General features: G+C 43.3%; 10 protein-coding genes across 10 annotated transcripts; 6 read left to right on the top strand and 4 right to left on the bottom strand.

The window, feature by feature from the left end:
- The first annotated feature begins 4,657 nt into the window (after positions 1-4,657).
- Positions 4,658-8,640, top strand: BDB00DRAFT_411581 (uncharacterized protein). Its single transcript, XM_053117287.1, has 8 exons — positions 4,658-6,215; positions 6,314-6,935; positions 7,033-7,207; positions 7,325-7,458; positions 7,529-7,651; positions 7,720-7,979; positions 8,065-8,471; positions 8,604-8,640. The coding sequence occupies exons 1-7, from the start codon at positions 4,893-4,895 to the stop codon at positions 8,299-8,301; spliced, it is 2,874 nt and encodes a 957-aa protein (XP_052979134.1). The 5' UTR covers positions 4,658-4,892; the 3' UTR covers positions 8,302-8,471; positions 8,604-8,640.
- On the top strand, positions 8,308-8,948 carry BDB00DRAFT_411585 (WD40-repeat-containing domain protein). Its single transcript, XM_053117288.1, has 2 exons — positions 8,308-8,471; positions 8,604-8,948. Exons 1-2 carry the CDS (start codon positions 8,351-8,353, stop codon positions 8,870-8,872), a joined length of 390 nt encoding a protein of 129 aa, XP_052979133.1. The 5' UTR covers positions 8,308-8,350; the 3' UTR covers positions 8,873-8,948.
- A 76-nt stretch (positions 8,949-9,024) lies between these two features.
- BDB00DRAFT_872915 (uncharacterized protein) lies at positions 9,025-14,543 on the bottom strand (the record flags this gene model as incomplete). The annotated part of the gene is made up of 13 exons (XM_053127016.1): positions 9,025-9,156; positions 9,278-10,497; positions 10,559-10,600; positions 10,681-11,652; positions 11,734-11,892; positions 11,980-12,039; positions 12,133-12,324; positions 12,396-12,533; positions 12,604-13,023; positions 13,123-13,197; positions 13,279-13,440; positions 13,525-14,384; positions 14,458-14,543. 13 exons carry the CDS (start codon positions 14,541-14,543, stop codon positions 9,025-9,027), a joined length of 4,518 nt encoding a protein of 1,505 aa, XP_052979132.1.
- Positions 14,544-15,037: 494 nt separating this feature from the next.
- BDB00DRAFT_764733 (uncharacterized protein) lies at positions 15,038-17,106 on the top strand (the record flags this gene model as incomplete). The annotated part of the gene is made up of 5 exons (XM_053119475.1): positions 15,038-15,085; positions 15,176-15,220; positions 15,331-15,610; positions 15,715-16,667; positions 16,756-17,106. The coding sequence occupies 5 exons, from the start codon at positions 15,038-15,040 to the stop codon at positions 17,104-17,106; spliced, it is 1,677 nt and encodes a 558-aa protein (XP_052979131.1).
- Positions 17,107-17,228: 122 nt separating this feature from the next.
- On the bottom strand, positions 17,229-18,508 carry BDB00DRAFT_411472 (survival motor neuron interacting protein 1-domain-containing protein). Its single transcript, XM_053117286.1, has 5 exons — positions 18,274-18,508; positions 17,969-18,152; positions 17,752-17,871; positions 17,614-17,676; positions 17,229-17,545 (listed from the first exon to the last, which is right to left on the bottom strand). Exons 1-5 carry the CDS (start codon positions 18,423-18,425, stop codon positions 17,351-17,353), a joined length of 714 nt encoding a protein of 237 aa, XP_052979130.1. The 5' UTR covers positions 18,426-18,508; the 3' UTR covers positions 17,229-17,350.
- Positions 18,509-18,671: 163 nt separating this feature from the next.
- Positions 18,672-19,459, bottom strand: BDB00DRAFT_825913 (uncharacterized protein). The gene is made up of 3 exons (XM_053123684.1): positions 19,252-19,459; positions 19,121-19,181; positions 18,672-19,000 (listed from the first exon to the last, which is right to left on the bottom strand). Exons 1-3 carry the CDS (start codon positions 19,384-19,386, stop codon positions 18,705-18,707), a joined length of 492 nt encoding a protein of 163 aa, XP_052979129.1. The 5' UTR covers positions 19,387-19,459; the 3' UTR covers positions 18,672-18,704.
- On the top strand, positions 19,453-20,980 carry BDB00DRAFT_411451 (uncharacterized protein). Its single transcript, XM_053117285.1, has 4 exons — positions 19,453-19,734; positions 19,846-20,035; positions 20,112-20,186; positions 20,277-20,980. The coding sequence occupies exons 1-4, from the start codon at positions 19,542-19,544 to the stop codon at positions 20,899-20,901; spliced, it is 1,083 nt and encodes a 360-aa protein (XP_052979128.1). The 5' UTR covers positions 19,453-19,541; the 3' UTR covers positions 20,902-20,980.
- Positions 20,939-22,140, bottom strand: BDB00DRAFT_764724 (Alpha/Beta hydrolase protein; the record flags this gene model as incomplete). The annotated part of the gene is made up of 5 exons (XM_053119474.1): positions 20,939-21,018; positions 21,101-21,548; positions 21,631-21,718; positions 21,787-21,933; positions 22,034-22,140. 5 exons carry the CDS (start codon positions 22,138-22,140, stop codon positions 20,939-20,941), a joined length of 870 nt encoding a protein of 289 aa, XP_052979127.1.
- Positions 22,141-22,833: 693 nt separating this feature from the next.
- BDB00DRAFT_825907 (uncharacterized protein) lies at positions 22,834-24,477 on the top strand. Its single transcript, XM_053123683.1, has 3 exons — positions 22,834-23,953; positions 24,092-24,114; positions 24,179-24,477. Exons 1-3 carry the CDS (start codon positions 22,937-22,939, stop codon positions 24,267-24,269), a joined length of 1,131 nt encoding a protein of 376 aa, XP_052979126.1. The 5' UTR covers positions 22,834-22,936; the 3' UTR covers positions 24,270-24,477.
- Positions 24,478-25,885: 1,408 nt separating this feature from the next.
- On the top strand, positions 25,886-26,649 carry BDB00DRAFT_788350 (uncharacterized protein; the record flags this gene model as incomplete). The annotated part of the gene is made up of 2 exons (XM_053120797.1): positions 25,886-26,036; positions 26,417-26,649. 2 exons carry the CDS (start codon positions 25,886-25,888, stop codon positions 26,647-26,649), a joined length of 384 nt encoding a protein of 127 aa, XP_052979125.1.
- Between the last annotated feature and the right edge of the window lie 87 nt (positions 26,650-26,736).

The raw sequence follows: 26,736 nt of genomic DNA, 5'->3' as shown, positions 1-26,736 counted from the left end.
GTTACATATAAAAACAATATATACACCATACGTCGTAAACCATGAACTTTAATATTGATACTTGCTTGTCTTTTTGAGTGATCCATCCCCCTCTACGCGCCCATCAAAATTATATACTATGCCAAATACGCATAGGGCGTGCTTAGTGTATTAGGTGTGAGTGGGTAAGTGAGTGTGGGGTCGAGTTACCTTGCAAGCTATCATACAAGAGAGACAAGCATGGGCTACACTAACCGCGATTAGCATTCTAGCAGCTGCCTTGTTAGAGCTCGATTCCCCGTTCAGGGTCTACTACGTATATTGCACTTTTCGCGCATGACGACATGGTAATAAACTGGGAGCAATTAGATTGGCCATCCAATATACATTCCCCCCTCCTTTCCATCAACTTTTTTTTGTCCTTGTTGTCAATTAGAAATGCTTCACGATTTTGCTTATTTGATTGTTATTAACTCTGTCCCCTGCTGCTGCCGCTGCTCCTCTTACCTCTCCCGGCCGCATTCTTCTTCATCTTCCATTTACCTTCCTTTTCTTCCCAGATTATTTATTGTCGTTGTAGTTTCTCATCCCCAAGTTATACACCCGCATACATACACGCCCCTCTCCTTATCTCCGTTCCCCCGCACGTTTTTTCATCTGGGGAATAATAGAGAAACATGCGTTTCCCTGATTATAAGCAAAATCTCTGGATTGATCGGGGAAGGGGTGCGGTGGAGAATTCGGAGAGAGCATAAGTGAGAAGGAGGGGTCGCATGTACTACTTGAGGATTTTGAGGCGCACCCCCAACTAGTACAATAGAGCTGCTTCTTCCTAAATACGGCAGGAGAGGTTGTTTGACTGCTTTTGACTGACACATCCATTCCTCAGTACGAACACGCTAACCATGCAAATTTGCCTTTTTGGTTCATTTGTATTGATTTTTGATTTCTAATTCATTGGGTGGACTTACCCACTCACTCATTCACTCACTCACTCACTCACTCATTCCACGTTCATGACACAGTTTTCGCGCGCGCTTTTTTCATTCTGAAATATTCATCACAGCAGTTATACTCCTACTCCTACTACTACTACTTCTACTACTACTACATAATTGCGTACTACAAGAGGTGCATACAATGCAAATACTGCTGCACCTCGTACATTACATACAAAACAACCCCCGAATGTGATAACCTTATTTATAATACATGACGCGAATTGTTGCATCATCATTCCGGCGGGTCGTCAGCTCCTTCAATTTCCCCCATCTCCTTCTTTCTCTGTGTGAATCTGCAATCTCACGCTTTGTGGGGGGTCTACTGTAGTATGCATGATATCATGATCGAAAGGTTAATTTTTTTACAATATTACACTATGTAAGGTATGTGGTAATACGCTAATAGAACGTACATTTTGTTTCTGAAGTTAAAGCAGCAATTAAAATAGGTACAGTATGTCGTCAGACAAGAAAGACGCTGACGCTGACCCATAATAAAAGCGGTAGGGTCGGCTAATACAATGAATATATCATGAGAGTGCACAACCGGCTCTCTCCTTCTCTCTTCGTAATCAATCAGAATTGGAACCGACAATACAGTAGATCAAAAACCATCTGGATAATTCAGATTTAAATCGGTTGAAAAACACCAAAGGAATAAATATGTACGTACGCTCGTCCCGTGTAATTATGTAGTGCCGTGCTTTTGCGTACATACATTTAATTTAGAAGAATAACAACGAATTAATCGCTTTGACATTTCTAGCACTTCCAAATTATATAGTACAACGAAAAAAGGAGCTATTGTTATTGACACCACTATGCAAGATTAACTTCTTCCAGTTTTCTCGCCCCAAACAGAGAAATCATCATCACCAATAGCTGTACCGCCGCCTAACATGTGTGTGTCACAAACGTTTATGCTACGTACTTGTCATGCGTCATATTACTGAGTACCTGAAGCGTCATTTTCCTGTACGCTACGGTGTGATCTGAAATCAGGAACAGTTCACAAACACAACAATAACCCACATGGCGAAAGCAATACAGTTCCTTTTTCAATTACAAAGGCAACTTGTTGAATATCCGTCAAGACAGCATATATGATAAAGATAGTAGATGAGAATGCGATCAGTAACGCATCATGAGATGCTTAATCGTAGTATATGGTTTGAGGCTTTTTCGCCTTCCTCCCTCTTTGTTACCCCAACCATTTGCATAGTTTTGCATGGTTAAAGTCAATGCCTCATGAAGTATAGTTGTTGTAGACGTTCATTCGTAGTGCTCTGTAGATATTCACCCTTACTTTTATATTTGTTTGTGCTTGTAGTAACATCTCGCTCTAATAGAAGATTTAACTTTACAATAACTATACTGTGATAATGTGGCGATGGAACGATTATGCATGCGTTGTTATAGTCGTCGACGGACTTACGCTACATATGGGACAACTTAACTGATCACATACAAGATGATTGACGGATGCAAGTAACATTTTCTCTCACTTTTTTAAAGGGGTAAAAGATAGAGCTTCTATACACTAGCTATAACGAACTGGCTGGTACCACAATGTATGTAAGCACAGAGGACTGTACCTTGATTCAGAAGGTTTTCTTACATAATAAGTCCACAACCGTTGTTGGCTTTTATTTTTGTATATCATCCTCACTCTCTCCTTCTCATCTTACCCCCACACGCGACGAAGAATAGTTTATTTCGTAAGGAAAGTTAAATTCATTTCCTTTTGTTCTACTGTATACTAGGCTGTATATGGGATGGAGACGGAGGGAGTGGCGAATGGAACGAGGCACTACGAACATTTTAGCTTAAATAACCACTTATTATGCAGGATTTACTAAATCATTTTCAATGTCGTCATCGTCACTTTTGTCTACCTGCCAGGCAATTTATCGAAAATTCTACAACAGCGACGTCAACAACCACTCTCCTCCTCGGTTTTCCCCTCTCAACTACTCTCGTTCATTGACTTCTCTCAACTTCAAATGAAATATGATTCTTCTTGTGCTTTCGTAGTACACTGCATATATGACGAATAAAATTTTTTTTTCAAGGAATACTTCATATCTACGATGAAATATTTATCAAGACCAATAACAATGATCCGATGCTAGTAGTATGTATCATTTCCACGTTTGATTCTTCTAATGCAACACGCACACATATTAAATGAACGGTGAGTGATCGGTGATGCCTTGATCAATAAATGAACTTTCATCCCGTCGCTTCTCGCTCCATTGCAAATGAAGATACTTAGGATGCAGCTTTTCATCATATATCCTTCTATTTTCAGGAATTCTTGGATACATGTTATCATTACTGCTCGTCTGCTATGATTAATCGAAGCTTTATTTCTCGCGAGTATAAGGGAGGGATGATCTTGAACCTTTCTGTTACCTTGACTTTTCGATTCACGTTTACATTAATTGTAGAAAATTTATAAAGTACTAGATGCTACTACATTAAGAAACTGGAATGTTTGGGGTTGTGGAAACAGGAAAAGAAAGCCAAGGAGAAATGTAATAGCACGATAGATCATAAAGGTAGAAAGAAGAATCACTCGTCGATCTTATTCTCTTTGTAATAACTTTTTCAAAAAATACAGTTGTATTTACGTTCAAGAATCTGTTTTGATTTTCTTGCTCTAAGCTTCAGTTACTGCCGCTCGTCGGCAGACGTCAGCCGTTCATTGCGTTGTTTATCGACATGATCTACCAAGCAGTATTTTTTCTGTAAGTTCGGTTTTCTTAAAAGTGCTTCATAATTGGCATAATAAAAGTATTTTAAATGTCATCTTATCATGATATATTTAGAAAAATACAGGGAGCGTATCTGTATATATGAGCAAGAAAATCCACTGTTTTCATTTAACCTGCGTTACATTAACAGTACATAAATTAGGGAGAGCAATTTTTTAAAACAAATCATACAGTATATAGGGTCGGATTGCCTTTGAATGAGAATGTGTGCACACTGCTTAGTAGCAGGCGACGCATTCGTCAAATTCATCACATTTAAAATGCGATTGATTGTTCTTTAAGCATATATACAAGAAAAACCACCTTTTCCCTCCACCCACATCATTGTGCTGGTCATCACCACTATTAAGTATCGAATTTTTTTAAGAAATTGGCAGTTGGTATTGCATCGAACAGTCTTTTGGAAGGTTTGACAAGCGGATGATATAATGGGTGGTAGTAATTGCGCTATAAAAGTGGGATTTACCAACTTGAGCACGTCATGCCATCGCTAATTCTCGTATAGGTCGTCATGTACTATAAAAAATGATAGGAGTAGTAGCTTGAATTAGGGAAAAAAACCATGTTCTATTTCTTTCACAGTACGACAACAAAAGAAAAGAAACCAAGCAACTACCGCCTTCTCTAAATGATGCCAGTGTAAGATTATATACGTCAAGGCATAGCGCCTGTTCTTTAGTAACGCCATTAGGCAATTACTTTTAAAGTAGTATGTGCAATGAAACAGGCGGGCAATGGTGACGGAAATACTATACCTGCCTAGCGTTTACTTATATGTATTGACAATAATGTCAGTATAATAGGTATCAGGAGTGAAGTCAGTTCACAGAAGCATTTGAATAAGCGACAGGACGGAAGACCGCCGTTTCCTTTTTGCGATAAACTTATTAGACTCTAAACATCAAGACGAGCACAAAGAATATGAGGTTAAATCTGTCATCTCCTCAACCGATGATACGCCATTTTAATTGCCCTTCCTTATCGTTCAAACATGCGATATCGACCTTCGAATGCTTGTCCCTGAAAGAATCCTTCATTATGCAATCCGTTACTCTTGTATAAAAAGGTTTTTTTTAATTCCCGCCGTTTTGAAGGCGAGAAGCTTGCGGTAAACCGGGAAGCTCGCCCTGTTTGAATGGCAGTTATGGGTAACAAACCGCCAAAGGCGCATAACGCTCCTCCTCCTCCTTCAAATAACAACCAAGTATATCAATTTGTTGATTGGAATCCTACTTCGCAATTCCAACAGCGGGGGAAATCAGCTCAGTCAGCCAATCGGCAGCAGCAGCAACAGCAACGATCATTACCGCCGCCACATTACCCACCTCCAGGAACGCAATTCATCAACTTGTTCCCTCGAACGTCACCACAAATGCCTCTGCCACCACAAATGCCTACACCGACAGCAACTCCAACCCCAATATCAATTCCAACACCAACGCGTGATCACGTTCAACCTACACTATTTACACCTGTTCCGGCACCTGTTCCGGCACCTGTTCCGACAACAACACCAGCGCCAACACCAGCGCCAGTAAGACAACAGACTGTGACATCCGCGTCACCAGCAGCAGTAGCAACAACACAAGATCAAAATCTCATCGTGATTAGCAGTGATGAAGAGGACAATGACGACGTGAAATTTGTAATGGAAGGTTCACCTGTAGCTGGGAAACGGAAGAAGGGAAAAACGGTTGACGATCCGATCAGTCTTGACGATGAAGAGGACGACATAATCGTAAATGACGCGCAAGCACAAGAAAGACAGCGGCAGCAACAGCAGCACCAAAAACAGGAACCCGTTGCGAAGGAAGAAGGAACAATCAATAAAGCATCGCGACAACAGTCGCAGTCAATGATACAACACCTACCTCTACAACCAGGACAACCACGTCCTCAGATACAGCAGCAACAGCAACGTGCATCTAGCGCGTCATCGTCAAGTAATCAAATACTCGCCCAGCAAATCCTTGCGCAATCAATTTTGAAACCAAGAATGACTATACACCAACTGCCAAAAAATCAAGCAACACTTCAAATTTCCAAACAAGGGGAGATCACTGTACAAAATCTAAACAAACCGCATATAACTAGAAAAAGACAGCATTCCAGCGAGCAATCTACATCTTCTATTGATGTAATACAAAGCGCACCAACGGCAACAATACCAAGATCGGAAGTTTTAGCAACTGGGTTGCAATCGCAAGTCATACCATCATCACCATTGCCACAACCGTCAAAAGAACCTATGGATCAAGATCCTGCAGAGGATGATGATGACGACGATAATAGCTCAATCTCGTCTTCGGAACTTCTGTTTGGGGCCAAACCTGTGACAACAGAAACGGATTTTGGAATATTGGATGCCATGGTTGCGCCTGATGAGGAAGATGACGCACCGCCAGACTGGAGCCAGCTGATCCATGATGTAGATATTAAGGATGAGGACCTGACAATGGTAAGTAGTAAAACAGTTAAAGGAGACTGGGTGGAAGTTTAAGATGAAGAAGGGGTAGGATTTTCTGTTAATTTTGTCCGTTGCCAACTCCTTCATAGAACTCTGGTGCATATGGTGATAGTATGGATCAAATGCACCAGGACAAGGCCAAAGAGCCATCAATGCAGACAAATTTACCCAATAACGTGAACCTTGATGTTCTTTTATCGATGATCGAGGCCTACGATGTGTCTGTGATGGGTCCCCTTGAGGCTTCGGCGCTCGACACTACAGTAAAAGAAAACAGCGGTATTAACGAACACCAGCAGCAGCACCCTCCAGCTAAATTAACACGAACACGCACGCGTTATGCTGGAAAACGTCGTTCACAGACTCCATCACTTGTTGCAGAACAACAGACTCTAAAACCATATGTACCTTGTTCGGTCTGGGACCATGCAACATGGGAAGATTGGGCTCAGATGGAGATCGGCGACTGGTTACATTGGCCTTTTGAAGAATGGGAAATCGAGTTTATCGAAAGCATGATGGAACATTATACTGCAAAAGCAAAGAAAAGACAGGCAGATGGTCTTGATATTGACGGAAGAAACGTATGGGAGTCTATTGCACTCAAGTTGACGCGTCGGAGAGCAGTGGATTGTGCGCGTTTTTGGGATGATCGGGAAAAGGGCCATCAACAAATGTACAAAACACCAGTGATCATATCTTGCAAACCTAGTGAGTTCTCTGTTTTACTATAGTTACAAGTTCAGTTAAGATACAGCTACACATAGTGTTATATACTTCCGCTAACGGCAGGATCATATGTATCTAGGAAATACAAAACGACCATCAGTATATAAGTTAGTAAAGGGCTCGCGATATCACGGTAGATCACGGACCAACATGTCAAAAGTGGCGCTTTGGCCGGAACTGAAATACGAACATACATTTGGAGAAGGCAGCGCAGACACCCTTGCTGTGCACATCCTAAACAGAAAGGGCAAATCGTAAGTAACACAAGATAGGATGAGATAGAAAGGGAGGAGAGGAAAAGGTACGATCTTATATCGTCAATATCACCATCATTTGTGCAACTCTCGGTCTAAACATATTCAAAGCAACAGGATCAAAATCATTGCTGCATCTGCATGCAATGACCAACCCGAATATAACATGCCTGGTAACCTCCGCATCTGGTCTGCGTCTAAAAGACGCGTCTCACAGCTGAAAGGCCACAAAACACTGCACAATGGCCAAGGTAAGTTTACTCTTAAACGAAACTGAAAAAAAAAAGATTATAAGTCTAAAAAACAATATGATTTGATAAGACGTTTGGCACACTGTCACTGATGTACGAGCATCCACCGACCAGCGACTATTTTTTACGTCATCTCATGACACAACTGCCAAAGTTTGGTGTGGATACACTGGGCGCATGCTTTCCACTTTATGTAAGATTGGTCTGAGATTACTGATGAGAAAAGAAGTAACCGAGTTTATTAATTATGTGAAACAAAAGGTTACCATGAAAAAAAGGTACATCAGCTAGCAGTAAGCCCTGACAAGCAAAAGTATATCATTGCTACTGGTTCAGGAGATGGCGCAGCAGTCATTTGGACTCTGAACGGCTTGGGAAATGTTGGTGATGGTACCGTATGCATTCCGGATAAAAGACTGACCAAGAATCCCAGCATTGATACCCTGGTGTTCGGTCGTGGACCATCCGAAAACATGCTTTACACGGGAGTATCTTCTGGTTTGACCTCACCTATGGGATTTGTAAGTATTCGATCCTACAAGTCGCATACATACCTCATGCTTCTCCTCTCTCCCCTTTTGCGGCTACTGAAATATCACTTTTTAGATCCAAGGTTTCGACACAAGACGCGGTCAAACAGCAATATATTACAAAAATATGAATGGCGCCGTTTGTGACATTGATATATCAGAAACGGGAAGATTCGTTGTTTCTGGAAACCACAGTCCTTTCGAAGAATATGAAGGTGATGGCTATGTTCACCTGAACGATACCCGAACCCCTGAATCTGTCATCAAAGCACGAACAGGTCATCCGGATGTGAATCTCGTTCGCATGAGGTAATTGCCGTATGGGACAATTAACTGCTTAGAGTGAGGTTGACCTAAGAGTTATGTATTTGTGCACATTTAGTCCGTGCGAACGATTTGTTGCTTCTGGTAACCCAAATAATGAAACTGCTGTGTTGGACATTCGACGACCTGATAAAGTCTTGTTCAGATTAAAACATCAACGTAAGTAAAGAGAGAGAGAGAGAGAGGAGGAAGAGTAGTACAGCATTACAATAGGACCCTCTATCACCATATAGAAGGATGGCAGTACAAAGCAATGTGACCTAATTTGGGGCTTGATACATATTTTCACAGAAACACTTGCTGATCACATGGTGCCTATCAACTCGGATATGGGCATATCTGGTGTACATTGGATGTCAAACAGCAAGATCCTGGTTACTGGTGGAGGTGATTGCTCTGTAAAGTTATGGGATGTTTTTGGTAGCGGCGAGTTGCTGAAGTCCTATCCAACATCAAGTAACGTCTCAAGCCTAGCCGTTGACGAAAATGCCATGATGATTTGCGCAGGTGTCGCTGGAGCACAAGGCATAGTACATGTGTGGAGCGCATCTCCTGTTTAATCACTTGATGGATAGAGTCCTTTGGACACTACATTACATGACGTTACGTTTTATTTACAAATATATTTCTATGTACATAATTGAACTAGTGTTTTTTTTCGACCTTTTTTCCTTACAAAAATATTCACAAATGTTCTCACTAAAATTGCTATTTACATTGCTGCGCCAGCGCTTGACCGGCGACGTACGGCATCATAGCCTTCAATTTTTTGCTGGGCTTGCTCTTTCATTTCTCTAGCCTCTTGTTTCCAGTTTTCAAGGTGGAACATCTTACCAATGTTTTCCTACATTAATGGTCGTCATTTTTTGTTGATATCAGTAACTAATTATACTTTCGTACTACTGATCACTCCTACCGTACTTAAAAGTATCAAAAAAAGTGGCATAATACTCTAATCTTTTTACCTTGAAGGATGCACGTCGATGCTCAATTTTACCATTGACATAGTTCTGGAAACTAGCGCGGTTATCGGGGTTGTTCGCACCCGGAACAGATTGGCGTTGCTGAGGTAGTTGCTGCTGTTGCTGCATAGGCATACCATTACCAGCACCTGTTTGTTGTTGACGATAGCCCTGTCCAGCGATTACACCACCAGTTGCTGCGCCAGTGACTGCACCAGCACCAGCGCCAGTAGCTGCAGTACCACCACTTGATGGTTGTTGTTCGGCGGGGTGAGGATGCTGCGCCTGAGGTTGACCAGACATATCAGTTGATGCCTGATGTGATTCAGGTTGCTGTTGACCAGAAGTAGAAGCTTCTTGTTGATGTAGTTGCTGTTGCTGGGCAATGGCATCTTTGTTCAATTGGCTAGATTGGATTCGGTCGCCAGTCTGATCCACAAAAACGGCATTGCTTTGGATCTGGCTTGGCAAAACCTGCTTTCCATTTTGATCCACAAAGATAGCCTTTTGGCCAGGTGCGGCGGCAAAAGACGAAGATCCACCTTGTGGCTCATGATAGATTACACCGCCTTGCTGGATTATCTGACTAGCAGGAACTGATTGCTGTTCAGTAGCCATTGTGTCCCGAGGCACCTCGCTGGCTTTACGAGACTCTTGCTGCTGCGATACTTCTTGTTGTTCACGCGAAGTCATGTTACCCACAGCGTTCTCATTGACACCGCCAACAGCACCGTTTAGAGTCGTCGGAATATTCTGCTGCATTTGCTTCCCTGTTGACTTGGCCTTTGAGCCACGGCGTGTAGCAGCTCCAATAGCTGCAGCGGCACCTCCAGCAACAGCAGCTACACCTGCGCCGAGACCGCCAGCAATACCACTTTTGTTGGGACCTGTAGCATTGGCAAATTGTTGCTTTTCACCACCAGTAGCAGGATTCATACTATTGAACTGCTGCTTTATTCCGCCACTCATCGTGTTTTTGGGATTATACTTGGCAGTGTTGATACCAGCGGCATCCTTAAATTGCTGTTGCTGTGGGACCTGATCGTGCTGCTCCCAAGGCTTTTGCTGATCTTGCTGCGACAATGACTGCTGCTGATCAGTAACGGATTGACGTTGGCGGCTGAAATCCAAAGTAGGACCAGTTTGTTGACCGTATGCCTTGTCACCTGGACCTCCATGACTAGGTTTGAAGTTCTGATCTGAAGAAAATGGTGCTTGTGATCCTATGTTTCTTGTTAGCAACATACCATGTATTTATAGGAAATTTTTGTGATGTAAAATTACCTTGCTGCATCTGCTGCTGAGGTTGCTTCACATCGGCGGAACCTGTTACATTTATCAAATGAGACGCTTAATTGATTAGCAATCAGCAAAGAAACCTTTCTGTGTTGACGTATCCAACTTACTATCAGCCTGATCGACATTTTGCTTTGAAAGCTTATCTTTTTGTCTACCGCGGTAAGTACTGTTGTCAACATCTTTGCTAATTTGGTGAGGTTGTTGCGCTTGCTTGTCGCCAGATAGTGCGGAAGCTGCAGCAGCGGTGGCCGCACCTGCTCCAGCACCAATACCTGCATTCTTGGCCGCACCACTTTGTTGTTGATCAGGTTGTTGCTGTTGTTGATCAACTGAATCAACAGGTTGTTGATTGGCATCACCCGGTTGCTGCTTTGAGATACTCTGTTGTTGACCTGGCTGTCGTTGATCCATGCCTTGTTGGTCACTAGGATTTTGCTGATCTGTATACTGTTGCTGTGATAGATCCTGCTGCTGTTGATCTTCAAGTTTGTTCGAAATATCTTGCTGCTCCTTTTGATCGATGCGATCCGTGATTGGTTGCCCTTGATGATCAGTAGGCTGTTGTTGTTGTTGCTTTGATTCAGACTTGTCACCTGCTAAAGCTCCAGTAGCTGCACCTGCACCAGCGCCCAAAGCAGCTCCAGTGCCCATGCCCTTTGCAGAGGGGTCAGCTGTACGTGGAGTAGAACGCGGCTCAAACACACCATCGTTTTGTTGTACACTGGTTTCGCGAAGACCGCCGTTCGAAACATCGTCGATGACGTTGTTCATATTGTCAGGCTGCTGTGCATCCATTGCTGACCATGACTCTCGTTGAGAAGCCATGGACTGGTTCTGATCGATGGGTTTACCATCCCAAGTCGGTTGTTGTTGCTGCTGACCTTCCTTCGATTGCTGGTGCTGATCTGACATGTTCTTGGACAGTGTTTGCTTTTCATGCTGTTGTTGCTTGTTCATACCATCATCAGTACTCTTTTCCTGATCAGGCTGTTGTTGCTGGTGCTTCTCAACGCCATCAAAACCGTTGGAGGCTGGATGTAAATCATCGAATTCCTTTGGCTGCTGCTGTCTCAGTTGATCTATATTACAATATGCGCAGTGCGTTCTAGGTCAGCCAACTGTCCAAACAGAATTAAGCAAAAGGATACGCTAAAACTTACCATCCTTAATCGAAGAGGAAGGATCTTGCTTATTTCTTGTGCTAGCAACACCGGCTGCTCCAGCTGCTCCAGCTGCTCCAATACCAGCACCAGCAGCACCGGCTGCTGTAGCTTTAGTAGCATTACCATGAGGCTCATCAAACAAGAATTCACCAGGGCCTATACAAAACGCAACCAATTAATACGGTTACGCAATTAATTAATACGGTTATCTCTTCATTTGTGAACGTGCTTTGTAACACATACGACATGGCGGATTATCACCAGCATTAATATTGGATGGCTTGGAAGAAGATGCGGTACGATCTATAACCCCTGTAAAGTCAGCGGAAAGAAAAGGTGCAAAGGAACACGATTGGTGGCATAAAAGAAAACTTTCTAATAAACCCCAGTATTTACCTTGAGTAAATGGATTATAGGTGCTGTCGTCCTGCGATGCCTTGAATGGGCGATCCGCATTTTCTTCGTCCCAAGCACCCGTGGAAGAAGGATCGTTTTGATCATATGCTGATCTTGGAGGTAGTTGATCATGACCGAATGTTCTGTTATTTTGCTCTTCATAGCCACCTAGCGCTTCTCGCTTTTGTTGATCTGTTAAGAATACATTGAGTCAGAAAAGGGTCATCATGACGCACCGTAAACAATCTAATTACTGACTATACCTTGAATGTCAGATTTCATGCCAGTATCTTCATGCATGGTCATATCATTTGCTGCCGACGAGGGAGCATAAATACCGGCACCTTGACTGTCGTATGTCTGGCCAGCCTTTGCGTTAGGATCAATGGCGGAAGTGGTGCCTATACATTAATAAACTTTGAATGAGTACCACGGCAAGTAACGATACCTGTTACACCGTTATTTTTTTACCATAAGCTGCATCAGTCTTGTCTAGCGCAGCTCGCTTAGCATCGTTTTCAGCATCGAAAGGCTGAGAGCGCTGATAATCATCGTACGCGTTACGGTGATTATAGATATGAGCAGCGCCTAAACCTGCAGCACCACCAGCTGCTCCGGCACCCAGTGCCGTGGCACCGATTCCTGCTCCAGAACCAATATCGTGCGAAGCACCAGGTTGGTCAATGGCTTGGCCATAGAACGAATCTTCAGGCGACTTCCCATCGGTTCGTGTATAGGAATAGACAGTACTGGGCGTTTTGCCATTGTCAATATCTTGGCTGTGATCAATAACAGAATCGTCCTGAGTGCCATAATATTCAGAAGTAGCCAACCCCTCGGAATGTTGGTTCACATCTTCGTCAATAACGGCCCGGTTTGAAGCCATATCATCTATTTTAAATTAGTTTTCGTATACGTATGCATAAGATTGATATGTTTGGGAAACAAAGTAACAAATAAAATGGAAACTTCTTTAAGATTCTTTCATACCTTGGCTTTGCTGCGATGACGACGAGAAAGGTTGGCGATGATGGAGACCTTCATCATCCTGAGGTGAGTGCATCACTAATGTTGAGGTAATATAGGATTAATTAATAAAGCAGGTTTTAAAAATAGTTCATGTTCAATATAAAAATTGTACCTTACCTTGCTGTCCGGAGGCTGTGTGATGACCGTCCTCACCAAGCTTGTTCAACTTGGTGGCATTATCTTGGTTCGTCCAGTTAGTATCTCTTGTTGCTATGGCAGCACCGCCAGCAGCACCTGCTGCAGCGCCAGCGGCACCAGCGGCGATAGGAGTACCAGAAGCTAAATAGATTGCAGTGCAAGTGTTAGCATTATAACGAGCAGTTACTGATAGTATATCCTAAAATCGTAAACAAGCAAGGCTACCTTTCTGGCCAGATGGTGTATAATGACCTCCTTCACCAAGCTCGCTCAGTTTGCTAGCATCATCTTGATTCGTCCAGTCCTCGTCTTGGATCTTGCCACTTTCTGTTTGTTGGAACTGGCCACCTGGGGAAGTTGTATCCTTATCTTGTGAATGGTCCGAAGGACCTATCGGCTCGTCCCAATCTTGAGAAGCGTCTTTGGACTCTCGGCCACGCAGGTACTCCATACACTTGGAAACTATACCGCCAGCTGCAGCTCCTCCGGCAGCTCCTCCAGCGACACCGGCAGCAGTAGAAGCATTTTTCACGCCACCACGTCCTAGAGCGGTAGCTGTTGTTGCTGGTTGAATTTGTTGCTTGTGAAGATTGCTCTTGTACGAAGCATCGACGTCTTCAGCTACTTTAGAAGTGACACTTCGACGATCATGGTCATAGCCAGTAATAATAGGAGCATTACCCGGCGCATCCAAGTCGAAGCAACCGGCAGCGGGCAAAAGCGGCATCATCTGATGGGTGGAAGACAGAGTACGGGCCCTATTCACGACATTCTTGCCTTTCGTAGGCTTGACATCATGGGCAGGCATGTTCGACTGCATAGGGACATTAGCCCAGACAGGCGTATGGCTACCGCCACCTTGAGCACGGTGGCTCACCATATCGTCTTGCTGGTTCGTGAGAGCCGAATCCTGATCGATATTACGATCACGGCCTTTGGTTGGCTCATGCTGGATCGGCGCTTCTTCCTGCTGTTCGCCTACAACGGCACGTTGTGGTTGAGCTGCATATGGATGCTGTTCTTCAGCGCCAATAGACGATTGCTGAAGCTCTTGTTGTTGTTGCTGGTGTTGATTACTAGGGGGACTACACATGTGCTATAGGTGTGAGAAAGAAGAGCTGCTTTGTACCCTATCTGTGTGTGTGTGAAAGTCTTTACCTATGCCCAATATCATGCTCTGCTGGAGCTTTGTTGTCTTGTTGACTAGAGAATGCGTTTGAAGCCTTTCTGCGAATGAAATCCATGTTGCAAACAGAAAACTACACAAAAAGTAAAGAGCTTAGCGCTGTAGCAGCTAAGCTGTCGCTTATATATCCATATTTTTCGTATTTCAAGGGTTATTTCAACAAACATCATGCAGCCAACTATGCGTTTGCTATACTCGTCCATTCATAATTAATGTCATGGGAATAAAGACTCAATGACAGAAAAAGTTTGCAGTCCGCATCCCCGCAATTTGCGAGCAGCAACAGAGAGTTTATCCACTGTTATTATGCTGAGAAATAGAAATTCCACTTGATTTGGAGCGTGCCATTTTAGGTCCACGAATGCGATGACAAATACCTGCAAGATATACCCCGCCTTTTTATTGCGCTCTTTTCTCTCTCTATATACCGACTTTTAACTTTCTCTTTCCACACCCTTACATCCACAAAACCCTCTTGCTCTATATACTCTCATAATGTCCTTTTCAAACATGGCTGGAGGCGGTGCTGACTGCTCTGCTGGTGCAAACCCAATGTCACAAATGCTCAAGCAGTTTAGTCAAGATCGATCGTTGCAAAGGGTAACTGGGATTACTAATTCGGTTTCACGAGCTTACTCTGTGGGTTCCTGGTGGATTAATCTATTAATTGCTCTTATTTCTGCTGTATAGGATCGTTTTGACGGACCCTCACAAGGTTCAGCAGGACCTTCGTCTGTAGGTTTGCTTGTTTTTTAGTTGTTATTACTGGATAAATAAAAGACACCCGGGATAAGAAGGAGGAACATGAAAAGCTGACCTAAAGCTGGATGTATACTACGTAACAGATGCGAACAGCTAGACAAGAGTTCCGAGACGATGGTATGGTGAATGAATTCTTTGAGCGAGAACAACAACAGCGACCACTACAGCGGCCTGCGGGATCAGGCCGACCCTTTGAGTTCTCAGAACTACATCGTGAATTGGACGCTGTACGCGGCGGGTGGGCCAACGAATTTCAACAACAAGGACCACGGTTGTGGGAAGTCACTCCTGAAGAAGAAGCAGCCATGGAAAAGGCCTTCCATGAAAGTAGAGCAGCTGCTGGCCCGACAATGAATGCTTCCGGTAAACTTTCATTTCAAAAAGCGGACGATTGTTTGGGGGGTGAGGAAGAGCTGGATAGATGTTTAGATGGACTGACATGTGATTATTATTGTTATCACTATTAGTGTGGAAGGACGAATTCATGAATCACCCCGAAGCAGTACACATGAACCCACAACAACGCGCTGAATTCGAGCGAGCATTCGAGCGTCACTTTGACTGGGCCGGCGAGTTTGCAATGAACCACGACAAGGGCAAGGGAAAGCTCGTCGAGTTGGACAATAATGCACAATGGGAAAATCAATTTGCCGCTTTCGATGCCAAACCTACCGAGACTGACGAAGAAATTGCTCGCAAGGTTGAAGAAGCTGCCGCAGCCCAGGATCCCAAGCTGTTTGACCAGTTTGAAAATGTATGGCAAGATATCCGTGACCAAATGGCCAACGAGGGCGAACCGGAGGATTGGGAAGAAGAGTTTGGCAACTTTAGCAACAATCCATCCATCTACAAGCCAGATTTAGGCGAATACGTGTTTGAGATTGTCAATCCTTACCTCGAGCATGCCGATCCCATGGCTGAAGGTCTGCGTATGATTAATGAAGGAGGCAGTCTTAGCGAGGCTGCGTTGGCATTTGAAGCCGTTGTTCAGCGTGATCCACTGAACTCGGAGGCTTGGATGCATTTGGGCAATGTACAGGCTCAAAACGAGAAGGAAGAACCGGCCATTCGGGCATTGGAAAAGGCAGTCGAAGTCGACCCCAAGAACTTCTCGGCCATGATGTCGTTGGCCGTCAGCTATACCAACGAATCCTACGACCATGCTGCCTATCAAACTTTGGAGCGCTGGATTGGCGCCAAGTATCCGGAATTGGTGGCCAATGGTACGCCAGCACCTGCTACACCTTTTGAATTACATGGCCGAGTGACAGATCTTTTCTTGACGGCGGCTCGCCAGGCACCCGAAGGGCAGCAAATGGATCCTGATGTCCAAGTCGGTCTGGGTGTGTTATTCTATGGCAGTGGTGATTTGGAGAAAGCTGTTGATTGCTTCTTTGCTGCACTGAAGGGCCGTCCTGATGTAAGTTTGTGTTTACGAAATCTTCATTATGAACCAGACACAGGAGTATTAGAATACTAAATCTTTTTTTTCCGCTTCTGTCAAACAGGACTATTTACTATGGAATCGACTCGGTGCTACCTTGGCCAACAGTGGCCGCTCCGAAGAAGCTATCGATGCTTACCACAAGGCATTGGAGCTGTGTCCATCATTTGTCCGTGCACGATACAACTTGGGTGTCAGCTGCATCAACATCGGTTGTTACAAGGAGGCTGCAGAGCATTTGTTGACCGGCCTTTCGATGCACAAGCGACAGGATAACGAAGAAGGCGTCAATGTGTCAAGTAACTTGTGGGAAATGCTACGAAAGACGTTTGTCATGATGGGTCGTGAGGATCTGGCTAATCAGGCCAAGGCTGGTTTTGACATCAACAAGCTCCGAGGCGAATTCGAATTCTAGATATTCGTTTTTGTATTCTGTTTACCACCACATCCTATAAAAAAAACACTCTTTATATTCCATAACTTTGTATCTATTGACACTCCCTCCCACTTCTTATAGCTCATCCACGCACTCACAAAAATTGACCTCTCCTTTTCCTTTCTTCTAGTACTTTTTGTGTATAATAACCAATTCTCTCATCGATTTGATTCTATGTTAAGTGAAAATGCGAAAGAAATCTTATATACATGTACATGCTAATTTATACCATATCAGCCTGTCCAAATACTTTGGCAATGATGGTAATAATCATGTTGAGTCGTACTACGTTATCATCGTGCATTTCTCTCGTATTTCGTATCTTGATGCATTTGCGTGCCAACTCTCTTAGTACAGAAACATGCTGTGCCATCATGACAGGATCCAAGTACACTAGTAATGTATATAACCATAGAGACTACAAATAGGAACAAAACATCAGTATCCACTGCTCCTCCACATCTACGCTGGTAGGTTTGTTCTTACTTCCGTATGTGTCATTTCTGTCAACCAGTCTCGAAAGCCTCTCAGAAGAGACAGGATATTTCTCTATCACCATATGAAATAACGCTTGTAATGATTAGTTTTGTGTATGAACAGTGTGACGTTTCTCTTCCATGCTACCTGAGAGCAATGAGCAATGATATTTAGACGCTCTTGATCTGCTTCGCTGTCATAGCAATGCGCCCGCCAGTTAGTAGGCAATGTAACCTTTCCCTTTCTCGGCTTATTCTTTTGCTTGTACTAATTTTTAAGATGGCATCAAAGGCCAATATCACCTTAAGCGTTCAGAACCAGTAAATTGTTGGGAGGAAAAAATAGAGATGGATCTCGACATTACCTCTTGGTATATTTTAAACGAGTTTGCAAATTCCTGTTGCCACACAGGGTCAGGCAGTAGAAACTCTGATGTGGGTTCTGGTTCTTGGAAAAAAGCAAAGCTTGCGGGCAACGACGAATTTGTTGATGGCGGCGGTGGTGCTGCTGCTGCTGTCACTGTTTTTGGATATTTGTTCGCCTGATCTCTGAAAAATAAGCGAATCGTATGAAAGACCATGTGTTATTGCTTTCTTACTTTCCCTGCTGCGTTGAATTGTGTACGTGGAAATCACCAAGTGGAAGTAGAGAAAGGATGATTATGCTTACCGAACCATTAAGAGGTAATCTTCTCCTGAAACAGGCTGACCGTTTACAAGTTGTGCTTTTGATTTTGAAATTGGAAGTGCTGATTTAACGTGGTCGTCTTCTTGTTCTTCTGCGTCATCGTTTTGCATTTGTGAAAATAAGCGTCGACTCATGCTCGTGTAAATTCGTAAATTGATATGTCAGAAGCATAAATTGACTATGGTGTGACCATGCTCCGCCCGCTCGTCTTTATTTGAATCAACCATCTGGTGTATCATTACTAAAAAGTGGTCGTCTAAACATACTTTGTATCGAACTGCCGTAATAGCGATTCATTGATGAACCACAATGATTGTTAAGCCTTTTGCAACTCATATCCATCAGAAACTCACATTTGTCTCTACTCGTTGTCATTCAAATCACGATATTGATAAAAAAAGATTGTATTGGGTTTATGAGGGTATAGTGAATAGGCTGGAATTGAGCGATGCCAATATCATGACCACACAGGCAAGTGTGAAAAGAAGGGATACGATAATAAAACTTCCCCATCCGGCCTGAATAAAGTTGATGCTTTTCGCCAGCATGCGCTGTGTTTTGAAATATTTGCCAACAGCCGTCAAGAGTGCAGAGAACCCGATTGCAATGAAAGTGTACCCGATGGGTCGAGTCACTGAATCATCTGCCCATTCATCAGGTAAGCTACCGTGGTCGTCTGGTAATCGGAACTTCAGTAAAACCGTGAAACCTGTATCGAATTTGCAAGACTGATGAGTGATTCGGCTTCGTTCGATTGGCGTTTCCTGACACCCGTAGTGAGCGCTACCACCCTTACTGTCAATGCTTTTGCAATGAATAGAAAACTTACCAAGTACCACGAGGGTACAAGCGAGTTTAAAGAAGGTTAAAAAGTTGCGTTCGTTGGCCAACTGTGTATGCAGTGCGTATACACGTTGAGTATATAATATAATGACGCACGGGGTAAACATTTTCTTTTACCATGTCTCTTGCCATACTACCACTGTTGGGTATAATTAAAGCGATATCCGGCCATCTTTTGATTAATGCTATTGAAGGCGGTTGTCGATGTTCTCGTTGCGAAGGGCCCGCTTCGAGTCCTGCTGCTGCAGACATATGAGCGGTTTATGGAATGTTTAGGCGAGATTTTTGGAGAAGTAAGAGGGGAGAGCACCGACAATTTTAGGAGAACGGAGTCCAGCTTTTGTTGTCAACACCGTTCGCATAAACTTTTTCTTTCTGACTTTTCATAGCCTTTCTTTACGATCCAAATGTCAGATCAGGTTCAACTCTGTCAAATATGCGGAATTAATTCACATAAATACACATGCCCAAGGTGTGCCATGCAAACTTGCTCTGTCGATTGTGTCAAACGTCACAAAAACGAGAAGGAATGCTCAGGTGAACGAGACAAGACGCACTTTGTGACTCGAGACCAGTATAACTATTCCCATTTAATGAGTGGTAATGTCATTTTGCTTTTGCCAGGGTTTCGCGTGGGACTTGTGGGAAAAGAAAAGGTCAAAAGCATAAGTCTTGACATTTCTGATTTTGTCACTACTGTTTCTATTGTAGATTATACGTATCTTGAAGATATATCTCGACAGTCCGATACCTTAACACGAGAACGACTCAAAGCACCACCGTCGATGGATTTCCGTTCCAAAATGTTATTGAAAAAAGCACGAGAAATGGGTATACAATATGACGTACTGCCTGCCATAATGTCACGGCACAAAATGAACAAGACGAACTACAGCAACAAGTAAGTTTCTTTTTCTTTTTGATATTGTGTATCTACTTTTTCTATGTTACTAATTGAGAAATATTTGCTTCAATAGCAAACACCAACTTTATTGGACAATTGAATGCTGCTTTAGCCGGAAGAATGTAGCGCAAAAAATACTTGAACACTCGTAAGTGGCTTTTTCGTTTGTCTCTAGCTTTTATGAAGCTATAAACGTTGACACGGAAGAGCCGACTAAATTTAATTGTGAAAACATTAGTATACCACATGCAAAAAGTCTACGTGGCGTGTTTGAAAACATGTTATTTGCGGAAAACCCACAAGGAAAGGGCGAGTACAAAACCATACGATACCAGTTGCGCGAGTTCAAAGATGCAGGCATCGATCAGCTTGTGGTTGGGCTTAAGAAAGAAGCAGCTCATAAGAATACATTTGTGGATTTGACGCCACATCTCGACAAGTCAATACGGGAATTACTTCGGGGCGAGCGGGTGATCGAGTTCCCAACAATATACATATGGATACGCGACGAATTGGATGAAGGAGTTACGCTGGAAGAAAAGATTTTCGTTGAATATCGACCTAATCATCGATCAAAACGACCGCAAAAGGGAAAGAAAGACGACAACAATCCTAATGGAGAACAGCAATCCGAACCTGATCCGAACGAGCAACAAGTTTCTACTGCAGATGCTGATGAGGAGTCAGGCATCAATGCAACGGAATTATCAGAAGCAAGTAATGAAAATTCAAAGACGGAGGACCGCAACAAGGCGGATGCTGATGCTGATATGAAGGATCAGGAGAATGAGGATGCAGAAGTAAAAGAACCCACTATCAAGCAGCAAACCTCTGAGATTCCGCAGGAGTGTGGCAGTAAATAGTTATCATTGTTATTTGTATATGTATACTTTAGAACTATTATGAGAGAATACGGGCTTTAATCCATTCAGCATAGTATTCCATCACCTGATCTCTGTCAGGAAGCCTTTCATTATGTACTACGTACGGCACATCTCATATCGTCAGCATCTTTCCTTCTTCACTCATGTAAATTTTCACACAACCATAAAAAAAACTTACATTCATGGAAAAGGCCATCCCACGACTTGAGCTCCTTATCCTGACTGGATGTGACTTCATAAGCTGTCTTTGTGCCCTTGTGATCATTGACTGGATCGGTGGTACCATGGGAATACAGGATAGGCGTGCGAATTTTAGCAGCATCCTTCAGTAATGCTTTGCCGGCATCCAAGAAACTGCGAACCGTTGCCAAGGTCGCGTAATCATGAATCAAAGGATCGGCATTGTATACTTCAATTTCCTTTTCATCGTGACTGATTGCTTTAGCATCCATGCCAACTTGGATGACAAAGCTTGGCAAAATCTTGGATGCCATCAGCAGCGGATAGTAGCGGAAGGGCGATACAGGCATGGACAAGATCACCAATGGCGCCGATGCAATAGCGCCCGTCACCAAATCCAAACCATCATGCTCACTGGCCAAGTAGTTCAGGATCAAGCCTCCGCCCTTTTTGTAAATTCACGTGTGAATGTTCAAATTTTTACATTCACTCTTTTTTTTTTCTCACTCTTTCCCTCTGTTTAAATACCATGCTGTGACCTATCAAGAACAAGGGTGTATCGGGCAACTTATTGCGTTTGATGGCACTGTTGATATCCGATAGAGCTGTATCATAGCTATCATAAAAATAGTGTTCTATGAGCGCTTTTTGCAAGCATTGCATTGAAATTTAGTCGTTGCTTACCCATGGTTGTTGCCAAATTCATGCGCCTTTTTACCGCTCTGGCCCCATCCTCGCTGATCGTAACCATAGGCTTGAATGCCCTGCTTTGCAAATGATGTAAAGAGACGATCATAGCGTCCGATATGTTCACCAAAGCCATGAATCATACTATTACAGGGCACAAATGTTATGTACTTGTTAAAAGACGTCTTCAGCTTTTCTTTTGAAAAATAGTTTCTGAAGCTTTCAAAGGAGAACGTTAGCGTACACAACAGTTGCTACGGGCGACGAAGCAGGTTTCCACGTTTTGGTAAACAATGAGTAGCCATCGTCTGTGGTAATCCACTCATCAACAGCTGAAATCTCGGTCGACATTGTGTTTGTAAAAAGGAACAGAAAGAACTGAAAATTATGAAGGAACGAACAAAATCCCGCTGGGTTATTCGTGCCGGAAAAATTGATGTTCATGCTTAGGCGAAACTCAATGCAGTCAAATAACTCTATTGATAGGCAGCAATTGTTTCCAAGTGACTCCTAGAGACAGCCTCATCGAGCTATAATTTTATAGAAATATGTGTAGTTGCTTCTGCTACTAAGTATGTACTAGCGACTGCATAGTAGCAGTGTACAATAGTTTTCTAAGGAAATAATCATTGATTAACGTCAAGGTATATGTCTTAGTCTCAGTGTTCACTTAATCTTACACGAGCTATTGTGGTCATAAATCAAGTCGACGTAAGTGCGTAAGATTAACGGTGACGACAGCGGTCGTATGCTTTAACACAGTAAAGTTATCAGAAACGATTTCAGGATCTATAAGCTCTATAGCACCAGACACAAAATGGCATGTATTAATGACAGGTAGGATAACTCTGTTTTTGCAATGGCGATAGATAGCGCAAAGATTGCCTGATAAAAACATGAAGATCACTTACGTATATCCATCATCAGTAGCTGCTGGGAAAAAGAATAGAGATGGAGCATGACTGTTGTTGTTGATGATGTAAAACAACCTTGGGTCGCACAAATGAGTTGGGCGTAACTTTTTTTTTCAAAATTTCTTTGACACAGAAGGCAACGGGTTCCTTTGCTTTCTCTCTCCCGCTCTCACTCTTTTCTTTTGAACCTGCATACTAGCCCACTAAATACGCAAACGGATAGACACACAAACATGTACTCCACTTCACCACGTCGCCATCGTCATCGCAAAAGAGCACGCCACTCTGGCAGCATGACACCGGCACCTACACCCGTACCGACTGGAATGTTTTGGCTACCCCACGGTACCACTGTTCCGCCAGTACCTCTGCACTATATGCCACAGTATCCTGTGTCAAACTACGAAAGCATAGAGTCATCTTCAGATACTACTTCTGACCAGGGTGATAGTAGCGATGATGCTGATGCCGACATGAACGGCCGACCATTCGCCAAAAAGATGTTAGCCGAGCTACAATGGATACGCCAATCCACCGAAAGTCTTTTGAAGCGTCAAAGCGACTTGGAACGGAAATTGGAACAGTATTTAAAGGCCGCCAATGCATCCTCAACTGCTGCAGCGTCTCAATCAAAACTGCCACCCTCGAAATCAAAGCAGTTTTCTTCGTCACGAGCACCATCCAACAATAACAACGCATCTTCGTACACGCCATCAGCAAAGGCAAAGACATTAGCTACCGACAGGATGATGCGCCGTAAGGGCAAGGACAAAGTTTCCACGTCCCAGCTCGCTGAAGCCATTTTCAGAAAGAGCAACGTCAAGAAGGATCCTGCAAGGAAGCCCACCAAAGTAGTTAAAAATCATATCCTTAGGTTGATTGCTAGTCAGCCCGGCTATGGTCAAAGTCTCGAAAAGGCAATTAAAGGCTATGAAAAGCTTTTGAATATCGGACGTGACGAAGTTACAGCCATCCAAAAGGCGCTAGGTACACCTGGAGTATGCCCAACTACATTTGGTAAAGAAGAAGTGCGTCCACATCGAGTCAAGGCATGTGCCAATTTAGAACGCTTGGCTTTGGCGCGAGTAAGTCCCAAGATCGATTTATCGGCGTGTCCAGATTCATGGGCAGCGGATTACCTTTTACGACGCGTATGGGAAGCTATTACGGCACGCCAGAGGGAAAACGAAAAATATAGGACGGCACTCCAGCAAAAAAAAAAGGTGCAAGAGTCCTCGTCGGACGGTGATGTAAGTTATATACTTTTTTTTCCAACTCTTCTTACATGTTTATTCTCTGTACGTACTATCGCCACCAGCTAGTCCGGCTTCTAAAAGTATCAAATGACTAACTGTATATGTTTTCTTTCTTTTTTATTTTTTTGCAAGGTGCAGGACGAGCAGGCGGATGAGTAAGTGTACATTTATATTACGCGAATCAAAGGATATCCAAATTCAAAAAAGTATACTTCATAGAAGAAGCGGCAGTTTTTCCGAAGATGGCGACGACGTCGGTGCCGCTACTAGCCACTCAAAGCGCGTCCCAGAAGTGCGAAGTGCGACTTGACATTTAAGGGCACAGTTCAAAGAAGTTCGTTTGGAGGCAGGCACCTTTGACACATCTGTTATGCTCCCTAAATAGATTAACTTTCGCCTCCTTACACTGAAGTGAGCTGTTTTATCACCCCAACAAAATTATCCTTGCTTAAGCCATACTGTACTTATTACCTATACTGCGTTTATTATGTATCTGTATATAAAAACACTGTCATCGGCTATCATTTGTTTTTTCCAATCATACATACACTGACTCTTTCCAGTAACTATTTGCACATATCCTGCGTAACACATTGCGCTTGGCGCAGATTTGATTTGGGAGAGAGCCCACTTTACGCGAATCTAGGTTTGTCTTCTTTTTCACACGGGCCTGTAATTGTGACAGCATTTGAAGAACACATTCAAGATGTGATTGAAAGTAAGTGATATTCTGTATTTATTTTAGATATTTACTAAATGTTTATGTATACTTCATGGTTCTTAGTGACATTCTTACATTTTTGTACATAGTATATTCCCATTACCTCACTCAGTGTAGTATGTTACCTTGTTCTCATCGAAGTGTTTCCTCTGTATATCATCCTCTTATCATACAGTATCTTATTTTTCATCTTACAAGGTCTTCGCATCTTTGTGTGTTCGTGTCAAATCAAACTTTGCGGCAATACAACTGGGTACTTTGTAGTCTTTATTTCATGTGCTCGCGAGTTTGCTCATCAGATGCTGTTATGGTAACAGGCCTGTATCCCAAAATTATGTTCGAGTGGAATCTCTCCCAAATCTTTTCCAATGGAACATTTTTTCCTTTGCGTCAGATATCACAGCTCCTTCCATATTTATAAATGAGTTCCTTTCCAATGATTCCAATGGTCAAACGAACACAACGGATACACTTTAAAAGACCAACCAAAACATAACAATATTTACTACCACGTCACTTTGACGTATCATAGAAATGATAACACTGTAATCATTTATTTCTAGGGGTCTATCCCAGGAGCAACAACTGGGATCGAACACCCAGGTGCTACTCACTCACTTATTGCAATGGTCAAGTACTGTTTGCTTTGAGTGAACACTGGAACGGACCCCATTTCTTCAATACTTAACAGTACCAACCCTGTTGCATTGATCCATTGTTTAATTAAAGACCGCATCAATGCTGTTTGCGCACTTTGTGCCTTGTCAATTCGGCGAAAAGAAAATCTGCGCCAAGCGCAAAGTGTTACACAGGATATGCGCAAAAAGTTACTGGAAAGAGTGTACATACAGTATACGCCAATTATCGTGTTTTTTAAAACATCCAATCTGTTTAGTCATCCGAGCTATGCTACTATGCGATGATAATAGGTTTATCCTTTGTGATGCCACCAAATGATTAGTTGCTTTAAGAAATAAAGGCAGTGATAACGTGAGTACTCAAAACGTACAGGACATCTCCATGGCGGTAGCGATACCATGGTGCACGCATAAAAAATACATGCTAAAAAGTTGGCGGAGACTTCAATTTGTTGCGTAGGCAACAATATATGATTATGTCGCCCGTCGCAGTGCACATCTCTTCTTCTTTAACAGCTTCTTATCTCTTTTATCGCAAAGCTTGAATTTTTCGCAATTTCGCTCGCTATGTTGTGTGGTGTCCTCGCCCCTGGTTGCATTACGTTCCTCTGGCAGGCCCACCCACTTCTTTGTAACTTTACTGGTTTCGTCGTCCTTGTGGCCTTTGTTGCTCGCGCTGAGTGTTGCACTTCGATGCGCACGTTGATCTGTTCCTTGTGTACGTAGTTTGGTTTGCTCCCGCCTCCGCCGCCGCCGCCCATCTTGCCGCTATCGCAAGCTGCTCCTGCACCTGCGAATGTGTTCCAGAGCAAACTACTTTTCTTCATATGGTAAGCATCGCCCAAATTTTTCACGGATTATGGATGACATAGATTGTGAGCTCAACAACGAGGTCCACAGACGTGCGGCTAGTCGCCTTTCTCCCGATCTCTTCAATCCTCGGCCAGCCTTCACCTTGAATCTTGACCCGATGGACATATTGGTTTAGCGCGAGTACTGTAAACTGTTGATGGAGTGTTGTGGTTCCCAGTTTCGCGCAGAGTATGTGTGGTTGAGGACGCATCGCGACGACTTGTACTCAGACGTTCTTCTCATGAGGTTCAAACGACACCTGTTCAACGGCCTGTGACAACACTCCTGATCGTACTCGCCCTGTGCCGACTGCTACCGTATTTGATCCCACGGCAGCTGTGCATGTTGATCCCTCACTTCTATCTGAAGCAGTCGAGGACACGACTACAGCGCCCGATGCGCACATGGATGTGATTAAAGCTTTGGTAGCTGAAGAAGAATCAAATGAAACTGCCAGTTGCTATGGCAGCGCTTTTTGATTCAATGGTATCTAGACTGCTGCGTGAATACAGTATCTGACTCTCCTGCGAATGTAAATGGTTCCCTTATTGGAGCCATGTATTATT

Source organism: Zychaea mexicana (assembly GCF_025766255.1).
Source record: "Zychaea mexicana strain RSA 1403 chromosome Unknown BDB00scaffold_42, whole genome shotgun sequence".
Taxonomy (NCBI): domain Eukaryota; kingdom Fungi; phylum Mucoromycota; class Mucoromycetes; order Mucorales; family Lichtheimiaceae; genus Zychaea; species Zychaea mexicana.
Note: the sequence above shows the minus strand (reverse complement) of the source record. Positions and strands in the feature narration are given on the sequence as shown.